We start from the raw sequence: 12,153 nt of genomic DNA on the forward strand, positions 1-12,153 counted from the left end.
TTGCACTCTGGTTACAGTCAGTACTTTCAACAAAAGTATCTCTTGGGTACTGCATTCCAGAATGGTTAGGATTTAGCCTAGTCTCGATGTAATAAAACTACTTTTGTGAAGATAAACATGAACAGGCTACAACTTTGTTGTTTTGTTAGTGGGCTATAGGCCTAGTAATGGATGCCACATCACTTTGTTGTTTTGTTAGTGGGCTATAGGCCTAGTAATGGATGCCTCATCACTTTGTTGTTTTGTTAGTGGGCTATAGGCCTAGTAATGGATGCCTCATCACTTTGTTGTTTTGTTAGTGGGCTATAGGCCTAGTAATGGATGCCTCATCACTTTGTTGTTTTGTTAGTGGGCTATAGGCCTAGTAATTGATGCCTCATCACTTTGTTGTTTTGTTAGTGGGCTATAGGCCTAGTAATTGATGCCACATCACTGTTGTTTTGTTAGTGGGCTATAGGCCTAGTAATTGATGCCACATCACTGTTGTTTTGTTAGTGGGCTATAGGCCTAGTAATGGATGCCTCATCACTTTGTTGTTTTGTTAGTGGGCTATAGGCCTAGTAATTGATGCCACATCACTGTTGTTTTGTTAGTGGGCTATAGGCCTAGTAATGGATGCCTCATCACTTTGTTGTTTTGTTAGTGGGCTATAGGCCTAGTAATGGATGCCTCATCACTTTGTTGTTTTGTTAGTGGGCTATAGGCCTAGTAATGGATGCCTCATCACTTTGTTGTTTTGTTAGTGGGCTATAGGCCTAGTAATTGATGCCACATCACTGTTGTTTTGTTAGTGGGCTATAGGCCTAGTAATGGATGCCTCATCACTTTGTTGTTTTGTTAGTGGGCTATAGGCCTAGTAATGGATGCCTCATCACTTTGTTGAACTGGGTTGGTGTTTATATGCATGTTAAATCTGGTTTTAAGACAATTGCCCTAACATGTTCAGTCATGTTGACTCCCCACTCTCGTATTTATTTTCTGTTGTGGAGTGGAAAAGACCAGCACAGAGATAAATGTAGGCACATTTTATTGAAAATGTAAACCAACCTTGTTCTGCCTGTTGTAGCCCATTTTCATAGTTGTCAGCAGACTGACCTTGTTGAACTATTTCTCTAATAGTGTCTTCTTTCCAGATGAGAAATGGCCTAGCCTAGTTGTCACAATGTTGACTACTCTAACTGGCACCTTGTCCAACCCTTGACTGTACACGTTTGACTCTCCAATGAGGTAATACTACATCATTGTAAATACATTTTAATTAGGTTTGACAAACCAACCTTTTTAGTTCTCTCTCTGTGTAGTATTAATAACTCATTGGTGAGTCAACCTTGTCTGGAAAGAAGACACTGTAGGTGAGAATGGAGAGACTGTTCAACAAGGTCAGTCTGCTGACGGGTGCTCCTTGGTGCCAGACTTTCTCTCCAGAGCCCTCATTAAGCCATAAAGCAAACACACCCTGTCAGCTTGAATCCAGAACACATTGAAATACATTTGCAGCCTATTCTTGCCGGGGGAAAAACTGCGCAGGAATGGTTGACAGGTGACATTAGTTGTAGGCAAAAATGTGCAAGGCTGTATTACAGTAGGCTGCCCTTTACCATGTTGCACAAGTGAGTGGACAAGAGGAATGTCATCAAGAATATAGTCTTTCATTTGGCCCACTTTCATTTGGCCCACAGACTTTATTTAGGATCACAAGTGCTGAGCTTGTTATGACTGATCAATGACAATCTTTAGCTCCTGTTAAAGCATTTGCTGTTTAGACCTGGCGTTTGGTGTTTGTATGGACTGTTATGATCCAGGACCCGGCTTTCAGATAGTGATGGAATTTAGGCTTAACAAGGGTTTTAACGATGCAATGTTCTCGCAACGGCTGAAGATGTAACATTTGTTTCCAAAGGCAACGGCCGAAGATGTAACATGTTTCTTCCCAGAACACCACGCAGAGAGAACGGTCACTAAGTGTATCGTCGGAGCATGTCGATACTGATAGGACCGAAAGAAAGGAGGTGCTGCTCTCAGATCAGCTTTCTCCGTTCAAATCTTACCGTTTACCATGAATTATTTCACAATACTGACGATGGATCCGCTCCTAAAGGGAGATTACCACCTTATGGCTGCAAATATTGAGGCAGCTTATTATACTGAGCAAAAATATAAATGCAACGTGTAAAGTGTTGGTCTCATGTTTCATGAGCTGAAATGAAAGATCCCAGATGTTTTCCATGTGCACAAAATGCTTTTCTCTAATTTTCTGCACACATTTGTTTACATCCCTGTTAGTGAGCATGCCAAGACTATTCACCTGCGGGATCATCTGAGACCAGCCACCTGAACAGCTGATGAAACTGTGGGTTTGCATAACCATAGAATTTCTTATACAAACTGTCAGAAACCGTCTCAGGGAAGCTCATCTGCGTGCTCGTCGTCCTCACCAGCGTCTTAACCTGACTGCAGTTCTGTGTCGTAACTGACTTCAGTGGGCAAATGCTCACCTACGATGACCACTGGCGCGCTGGAGAAGTGTGCTCTTAACGGATGAATCCCGGTTTCAACTGTACCTGTCATATGGCAGATGGTTTGCTGATGTCAACGTTGTCAACACAGTGCCCCGTGGTCGAGTTGGAGTTATTACACTCAGCTATGGGCAGGCATAAACTACAGACAACGAACACAATTGCATTTTATTGATGGCAATTTGAATGCACAGAGATACCGTGATGAGATCCTGAGGCCCATTGTCGTGTCATTTATCTGCCGCCATCACCTCACGTTTCAGCATCATAATGCATGACCCCCCCCCCCCCCCCCCCCCCCCCCCCCCATGTCGCAAGGATCTGTACACAATTCATGGTAGATGAAAATGTTCCATGTCCTCCGTAGTCACCAGATAGATATGTCACCCATTTGAGCATGTTTGTTTTGAATGCTCTGGATCAACGTGTATGACAGCGTCTTCCATTTCCTGCCAGTATCCAGCAACTTCACACAGCCATTGAAGAGGAGTGGGACAACATTCAACATGCCACAATCAACAGCCTGATCGACTCTATGCGAAGGAGATGTGGTGCTGCTTGAGGCAAAAGGTGGTCACCGGATACTGACTGGTTTTCTGATCCACGTCCCCTACTTTTTAATTTATTTTGTAATAAAAAAAAATGAAAAGGTGTCTGTGACCAGCCAATGTATATGTGTATTCCCAGTCATGTGAACTCCATAGACTAGGGCCTAATTTATTTTAATTTCCTAATATGAACTGCAACTTTTTATATTGTTTTATTTTTGTTCAGTCTACAATGCTGACCCAATAAAAATTCATAAAATCACAGCTTTTTGGCACATCATTGCGCACGTTTTAGGCTACACATACAGTATATTGAGTCAAATTAGACCACGGTAGCCTGCACGTAGCAAAACAGAACTCAATTGTTTGAACATGAAATGTAACTTAAAATCTGTTTGAAATTGGCCTATAGCCTACGGTTTATATTTGAATGCCGCCATCTCGGTGTTCATTTGAAGCATATTATATACGTCGCTTGTTTGTATCAATTGCAAATACATTGGCAACTTTTGTGTTTGTCTTCAACTTTTGTTCAGAAGTAATCGTCGGTCACAGAGATGGATAAACCATGTGATTATCTGTTTAGCAGAAAATCTTCAGTGTATAAAGTGACGCGTGGTGGGCAAAAAAGGGTCTGACGCACTTAGCTGTTCTGAGTAGTTTAATATGGATGCGTTTGGGAAACAGCTCAGAGATTTAACGATGCTCCTACGAAGGTTCTAACGTTTTAACTTAAGCCTTAAGATGCGTTTCGGGAAACCGGGCCCTGTTGTATCGACCCTGATCAACCTCTTAGTGTTGATCAGTTGGCATGTTCATGGGAATACTTACGCAGATTTTGTATATCCTTGAATTGGATCTGTAGAACTGCTGGTCGGACCATGTAGTCTGAACTCTGTTACTGCTACTGGAGTTAAATGCGGCTTCTGTGTCAGAGGACCAGTCTCATGGTGGTTACAACAACAGGCCAACAGTTTTTGGATACTCCGAAGGGTTTTGATTGATTTGTGAGCTAGGGTCGTACGTTAGCACAGTTGGACCATTCAACAATTTTATATTTAACTTTTTAAGTTCAAGTTCAAACCTGTTCATTTCCCCTTGGCCTTTTTCTTAAGGAATCAGCTATTGCCACATTGAGCTTCTAACTACACGCTAATCAATTTCTTAGGCAAATTTTCTCTGGCTATTGCAGTCTTCCTGTGAATAATGGGAATGTTGAACGTTTCTACTTCTCTCCAGAGGTCTGTGGTCAGAGTGTTATAAATTGAGGCTGTCTCTGTCCACTCCCCACTACTCTCCTTACTGTTACTTGCACTCCTTCCAAGGCAATTCTGTCTTTTGGTGTCTTGTGCTGATTATTTTTAATCACTGTACTTTCCTGATGCCAGTGGAATGTAAACAGCTGACTAAACTGTAGAAATGGCCATCTACTCTTCCCAAATTCTTTCCAAGGTAAAGGAAGCGTTAGCTATAAATCGCTCATGATTTAGATAGTCCTGTCTGCGTCTTTTAATGCAACATTTGTTTGCTTTTACAGCCATAGGCGATCTCCTTGACAAGGTTGACATTTTTAGTGTCTTAAGTTAGACTACATACTACTGTGTATATAGGTCAGGACCTGTGTTGCATCATGCATGAGCTGTCAGTTGTTTACTCGTTCCTTCCTGTTCTGTCCACCCCCCGTCCTCGACCTGTGTAGATGCTGCTGCAGGTTGGAGGCATGCGTTCGGCCCTGGGGCTGCTGGCTGTCAGGAGGGCATGCTGCCTGTCCCGCTCCAACCACACCTCCCCTCGTACTCTGGAGTACAAGCCCATCAAAAAGGTTATGGTGGCCAACAGAGGTACAGTAACCATTCTCCCACCCTGGCCATTCTGTAGACACTGAAATCTCAGCCAAAGTCTTAGAGAGAGTTTCCTCTCACCACATAATTCAATCCCCAGCTGACTAATTCAACCGCTTGTAGGTGAGATTGCTATCCGTGTGTTTCGGGCCTGCACTGAGCTGGGGATCCGGACGGTGGCTGTCTACTCTGAACAGGACACAGGCCAGATGCACAGGCAGAAGGCAGATGAGGCTTACCTCATAGGGAAGGGCCTGCCGCCCGTGGCTGCCTACCTGGACATCCCTGACATCATCAAAGTGGCCAAGGTCTGAGATTTTAATATGCGTCTTTTCAAACTTTTCTGAACCAATTCTCACTACGTTTTGAGATCACACCTTTACGCTGTCTTGCCACAACTTTGTCGTATCATATATTTTATTCTCAGGAGAATGATGTGGATGCCATCCACCCTGGGTACGGCTTCCTGTCTGAGCGATCAGACTTTGCCCAGGCGTGTGCCGATGCTGGGGTACGCTTCATTGGCCCTTCCCCTGAAGTGGTGCGCAAGATGGGAGACAAAGTGGAGGCTCGAGCCATCGCTATCCGTGCAGGTAGGCTGGACACACTGCCATTCTCAGGACTGTCTGATGGAAGTTTGTTTCATCTGAGTTTTTTTAGGTTTTAAATCAGCAGCATCCTCAAACACAGTCTTGCTGACATTGCGTACAGTTAAGTAAAAGTTTATTTACACTCAGCTAACCTCATGATGTTTGATTTTTTTCATTTTTTTCTTCCAGGGGTCCCAGTGGTACCAGGGACAGACGGCCCCGTCACTTGCCTGTCAGAAGCCCAGGAGTTTTCCAACACCTATGGCTTTCCCATCATCTTCAAGGCTGCCTACGGCGGTGGGGGCAGGGGGATGAGGGTGGTCAAAGAGTACGAGGTGAGTAGAGATATCTGCGAGTAAGTAGGGGCTCCAATCGGAGTGTTTTTGTCTTTGTGCTGTTTGACTTGTTGATCCCCCGTCGGTCGCCGTGTGTAGGAGCTGGAGGAGAACTATCAGCGTGCGTACTCTGAGGCCCTGGCTGCGTTTGGGAACGGTGCTCTGTTCGTGGAGAAGTTTGTTGAGAGACCCAGACACATTGAAGTGCAGATCCTGGGTGAGTTTGTTCGCTCAACTGTTTTTGGGGGACATTATGATTCTGTATTTTATTAGGATTCCCACTAGCTACTACTAAAGCATCAGCTGCTCTTCCTAAGGCCCACACAAAACATGACATAATATAGAACATCCATGGACAAGAACAGCGCAAGGACAGAACTGCATACATTTGGAATAAGAATACGCGCTTGAATACATGTATGCCTTAGTTTTCCATGCGTCAAGCATTCATTATAACGGCTGTGCTGCAGCCATTCATTTTCCCATATTGTGATCCTTTACTCCTGTCACAATTGCTTTGTCCTGAGCAGGTCCTGCCATCCTAATCTCACAGCACCAGTTGTTCTGCAAACACCAGAGAGAATCTCACATCAGGAACCAGCCAAGTCCTTGATTCTTCCGTTTTGACGTCAATGCTATGCATAATCATGTGATTCATGAATGCTACTGAATGCAAGTGGAACACACGAAAATGGAAATGCAATAATCATGTTGAGTTTCACCCCCCGTTAACTCCTGCTCAGTTTCCCTGGTGTGGACAGAGCCTCATTGTATGGAGCTGCAACAGAGTTTCAGCCCAGTTATGTTCCCCTGATGTGAATGCAGCAACCCTGACCCGGATGGAGTTGCACCGCGCTCAGCCAAATCCCCCTGAAGTGAATAAAGCTGCGTTGTCATCTACAGTTACCGCCGTCAATTGGTTTCTTGGGGTAACATGTAATCTCTTGAATCATATGGAGTTGTGCCAAAGTTTCACTCCCGCTAGGTTCCATTACATGAATGCAGCAAATTTGAATTGTGTGGAGTTTCCTCCTGCTAAAGGTTCAACTTAATGGTTTCCACCTCAGCAACTTGTTTTACATTTCCATTTTCATTCCCCAGCAGCATCCAACAATATACAGGGCATTCAGAAAGTATTCAGACCCCTTGACTTTTTCCACATTTTGTCTTATTCTAAAATTGATTAAATACCCCATAATGACAATGCAAAAACAGGTTTTTAAAAATGTTTTCTAATGTATGAAATATTACATTTACATTAATATTCAGACCCTTTACTAGGTACTTTGTTGAAGAACCTTTGGCAGCGATTACATCCTCGAGTCTTCTTGGGTATGGCGCTACAAGCTTGGCACACCTGTATTTGGGGAGTTTCTCCCCTTCTCTGCAGATCCTCTCAAGCTCTGTCAGGTTGGACGGGGAGCGTCTCTGCACAGCTATTTAAGTTTCTCCAGAGATGTTTAGGTCCGGGGTCTGGCTAAGCCACTCAAGGACATTCAGAGACCTGTCCCTGAAGCCACTCCTGTGTTGTCTTGGCTTTGTGCTTAGGGTCGTTGTTCTGTTGGAAGGTGAACCTTCGCTCCAGTCTGAGGTCCTGAGCGCTCTAGAGCAGGTTTTCTGATGCTGTCACCACCATGCTTTACCATAGGGATGGTGCCAGGTTTCTCCAGACATGACACTTGGCATTCAGGCCAATGAGTTCAATCTTGGTTTCATCAGACCAGAGAATCTTGTTTCTCATGGTCTGTGAGTCCTTTTAGGTGCATTTTGGCAAACTCCAAGCGGAGTGGTTTCCGTCTGGCCACTCTACCATAAAGGCCTGATTTGGTGGAGTGCTGCAGAGATGGTTATCCTTTTGGAAGGTTCTCCCATCTCCACAGAGGAACTCTGGAGCTCTGTCAGAGTGACCTTCAGGTTCTTGGTCACCTCCCTGACCAAGGCCCTTCTCCCCTGATTGATCAGTTTGGCCGAGTCTTGGTGATTCCAAACTTCTTCCATTCAAAAATGATGGAGGCCACTGTGTTCTTGGGGACCTTCAATGCTGCAGAAATGTTTTGCTACCCTTCCTCGGATCTGTGCCTCGACACAATCCTGTCCCAGAGCTCTACAGACTATTCCTTTGACCTCATGGCTTGGTTTTTGCTCTGACATGCACTGTCAGCTGTGGGACCTTTTATATAGACAGGTGTGTGCCTTTTCAAAATCATGTCCAATCAATTCAATTTACCACAGGTGGATTCCAATCAAGTTGTAGAAACATCTCAAGGATGATCAATGGAAACAGGATGCACCTGAGCTAAATTTTGAGTCTCATAGCAAAGTGTCTGAATACTTATGTAAATAAGGTATTTCTGTTTTTTTTATTAATACATTTGTCAAAATTTCTGAACATGTTTTTACTTTGTCATAATGTGGTGTTGTGTGTAGATTGATGGGGCGGGGGGGGGGTGTATGATTTTATCCATTTTAGAATAAGGCTGTAACAACAAAGTGGGAAAAGGGAATGGGTCTGTATACTTTCCGAATGCACTGTGTGTGTGTACACACACGCGCGCACACACATACCAGTAAATTTACTTTGATCTTACTGGCCTAAATAACTTGTAGACCTACTGTCATTCCCAGGTGACAAGTATGGTAATATTATCCACCTGTATGAGAGGGACTGCTCCATCCAGAGGAGGCACCAGAAGGTGGTAGAGATGGCCCCGGCTGTACAACTGGACCCACACCTCCGGGACAGACTCACAGCTGACTCTGTCAACCTGGCCAGACAGGTACAAGATGCAACACGCCCACACACTTTGATGCATTCTTTTAATAGGTAGTATCTAGCTGAAACTTCTTCTATTCCATTAGGCAGGCTTCTTTTCAGTACTTAAAGAAACAAATAATTGAATGTTTCGAATTTTGTTACTACTGCCTTTTTGAAATGGTAGAGCTGTGTGTATTTGCAGTTTTGAATGGCATAAAAGACCATTGTTATCTGAAAGGAGTGTGGTTTTAGTTTGCAACAACACGTCTAACACCATAGGCATGACTAATTACAGTTGAGAAACTCTGAACTTGTGTTATTTTTATTCAAACATACAGTGGGTAGAACAAGTATTTGATACACTGCCGATTTTGCAGGTTTTCCTACTTACAAAGCATGTAGAGGTCTGTAATGTTTATCATAGGTACACTTCAACTGTGAGAGACATATTCTAAAACAAAAATCTAGAAAATCATGTATGATTTTTAAGTAAATAATTTGCATGACATAAGTATTTGATCACCTACCAACCAGTAAGAATTCCAGCTCTCACAGACCTGTTAGTTTTTCTTTAAGATGCCCTCCTGTTCTCCACTCATTACCTGTATAAAAGACACCTGTCCACACACTCAATCAAACAGACTCCAACCTCTCCACAATGGCCAAGACCAGAGGGCTGTGTAAGGACATCAGGGATAAAATTGTAGACCTGCACAAGGCTGGGATGGGCTACAGGACAATAGGCAAGCAGCTTGGTGAGAAGGCAACAACTGTTGGCTCAATTATTAGAAAATGGAAGAAGTTCAAGATGACGGTCAATCACCCTCGGTCTGGGGCTCCACGCAAGATCTCACCTCGTGGGGCATCAATGATCATGAGGAAGGTGAGGGATCAGCCCAGAACTACACAGCAGGACCTGGTCAATGACCTGAAGAGAGCTGGGATCACAGTCTCAAAGAAAACCATTAGTAACACACTACGCCGTCATGGATTAAAATCCTGCAAGCCAGCCTATGTCCAGGCCCGTCTGAAGTTTGCCAATGACCATCTGGATGATCCAGAGGAGGAATGGGAGAAGGTCATGTGGTCCGATGAGACAAAAATAGAGCTTTTCGGTCTAAACTCTACTCGCCGTGTTTGGATGAAGAAGGATGAGTACAACCCCAACAACACCATCCCAACCGTGAAGCATGGAGGTGGAAACATTCTTTGGGGATGCTTTTCTGCAAAGGGGACAGGACGACTGCATCGTATTGAGGGGAGGATGGATGGGGCCATGTATCGTGAGATCTTGGCCAACAACCTCCTTCCCTCAGTAAGAACATTGAAGTTGGGTCGTGGCTGGGTCTTCCAGCATGACAATGATCCGAAACACACAGCCAGGGAAACTAAGGAGTGAGAAGCACTCAAGGTCCTGAAGTGGCCTAGCCAGTCTTCAGACCTGAACCCAATAGAAAATCTTTTGAGGGAGCTTGAAGTCCATATTGCACAGCGACAGCCCCGAAACCTAAAGGATCTGGAGAAGGTCTGTATGGAGGAGTGGGCCAAAATCCCTGCTGCAGTGTGTGCAAACCTGGTCAATAACTACAGGAAACGTATGATCTCTGTAATTGCAAACAAAGGTTTCTGTACCAAATATTAAGTTCTGCTTTTCTGATGTATCAAATACTCATGTCATGCAATAAAATGCAAATGTATTACTTAAAAATCATACAATGTGATTTTCTGGATTTTTGTTTTAGATTCCTTCTCTCACAGTTGAAGTGTACCTGTGATAAAAATTACAGACCTCTGCATGCTTTGTAAGTAGGACAACCTGCAAAGTCGTCAGTATATCAAATACTTGTTCTCCCCACTGTATCTGCTCATAGGGAAACATTCTCTCTACCTCATCCTCGTCTTTATCCCACCGGCTGTTGGGCCGATTAGGTTTGAAAAAAATGTTTGTTCTTTTGTTTTTTAGAAGAAATTAAAAAAAGCCAGGGCCTTCAAAGCACAATGCGTTTTGAAGTCACTTATAAGAAACTCTGAGCCTTACCAAATAGGTGTCCTCATTCAGTGTTGTTGTTGTGCTCAGAGGGCCAGCGGAAAAGTGTGGGAGAAGGATGAAAAACCTTGAGGAAAATATTGCAGTGTAAGAACAGGATTTAGAGAGAGGAGAGAGGGAGCCGTTTAGATAAAGAAAGGTGATTAAGGCAGTGGGAATTTCACCTGCAGGTTACCAATAGGTACACTAGATGGCAGCATTTATCAACAGCCTCGAAGGGACGCCATGAGCAAGCTTGTGGGACTCCCACACTCAAAGAATATGCAGTTGCATAATTTCCTGATTGCAATCAAGCTGGCTTTTTTTTGTTTGTTATTGTGAGGTGGAAGCAATTACTTTGACATGAGAACAATTACTAGTGACTGTTGTATCCCGCTGATTCCCCATCCTGTGTGTGATAAGCTTATTAGGCGTTGTGTACACAGTAGCTGGTGTGCCTGTCATGTGTACCCTTGAGCTAGCTGTCCTGCTAGTGCTAATCTCTGCCTTGTGTACTGCTTTGTTTGCCGTCTGTTTTGGGAATGGAGAAGGGGAGGGGGGTAATTTTGGTAGTGTTTTGAGGGAGAGATCTTTTGAATGTGCTTTGTTGCCTGCAATGTTGAGCGCGTTAGTCTCTGTGTGAGGGGAAGGAGTTAGAGCACGAGAGAAAGAAATTGGGTGTGAGTGAGGGACAGAATTCATCTCCATCTGTTCAATCATATGGCAGTGAGGAATGAAGGGCTGAGATGATGAGAACATTTTGGTTTCTACTTTTAGAAAGCTGCTCTCCTAACAAAAACAACCCTGCCAGTGGTGGTTCACTGTCAGTCTGCTCCCAGACGAGCACAAGCGTTTTTGCCGCACCTGCGATAACATCTGCTAAATATGTGTATGCAACCAATAACATTTTGATTTGATTGGATTTCAGATGCGTTTTGTCCTTTTCGTATGGGTTTTCACTGGCGTCTCGCTTTTCGTGTCAAAGGGATTTGAAGTTTTAACGTTTTATTTTTATACAGATTAGTGTGCTGGAGGATATATTCTCTTCTCTCTAAAAGATGAGAACAGTACATTTTAAAGTCCAATGTTTCTCCTCCTATGTTTATCTATGGATCCCACATCTGTCAAGTCGATGACCTCTCCTGCTGTATTTGAGGAGGATAATGTTCACCCTAAAGGTGTCTGCATGCTTCAGTTCGGCTAGCGCCTAACCCGAACGAGTGCTCACAGACTCATTTTAGACCTTTTTAACTTTAAAATCAAGAAAAAAGTGACAATAGTACTGTCAATTTTGAGATGCTGTTGCCAGTATCGTTTCCTTAATTTATTTTCATTGAACTAAGATGTTTGGTGCAGTGTTTGTTTTTGAATGGAAAAAATGTGAATGAAGATTAGTCGTCTCTCGTCGAATGACAACGGACCTTATTTAAGAATCCTTACTGTTGACCATAACTGACAAAAGGGGCGTAGACTTCGGCCGAACTTCGGTGTGCCCGAACAGACTCTTCCGTTTCTTCTGGGAAGCATGCGGCCGGCCGCCTT

At 43.8% G+C, this 12,153-nt stretch overlaps 1 protein-coding gene across 3 annotated transcripts in view; it reads left to right on the forward strand.

Annotated features, from left to right (window-relative positions):
• Positions 1-12,153, forward strand: part of LOC110533971 (pyruvate carboxylase, mitochondrial) — a 96,580-nt gene that overhangs the window by 9,889 nt on the left and 74,538 nt on the right. For all 3 annotated transcript variants that reach the window (XM_036990381.2, XM_036990382.2, XM_036990383.2), the window contains 6 exons: positions 4,764-4,905; positions 5,029-5,213; positions 5,333-5,498; positions 5,685-5,830; positions 5,930-6,047; positions 8,456-8,607. In XM_036990381.2, coding sequence (XP_036846276.1) covers positions 4,764-4,905; positions 5,029-5,213; positions 5,333-5,498; positions 5,685-5,830; positions 5,930-6,047; positions 8,456-8,607 — 909 coding nt within the window. The remainder of the gene's footprint in view (positions 1-4,763; positions 4,906-5,028; positions 5,214-5,332; positions 5,499-5,684; positions 5,831-5,929; positions 6,048-8,455; positions 8,608-12,153) is intronic.

This window comes from Oncorhynchus mykiss, chromosome 10, assembly GCF_057628025.1.
Source record: "Oncorhynchus mykiss isolate SJ-2025 chromosome 10, ASM5762802v1, whole genome shotgun sequence".
NCBI classification, from domain to species: Eukaryota; Metazoa; Chordata; class Actinopteri; order Salmoniformes; family Salmonidae; genus Oncorhynchus; species Oncorhynchus mykiss.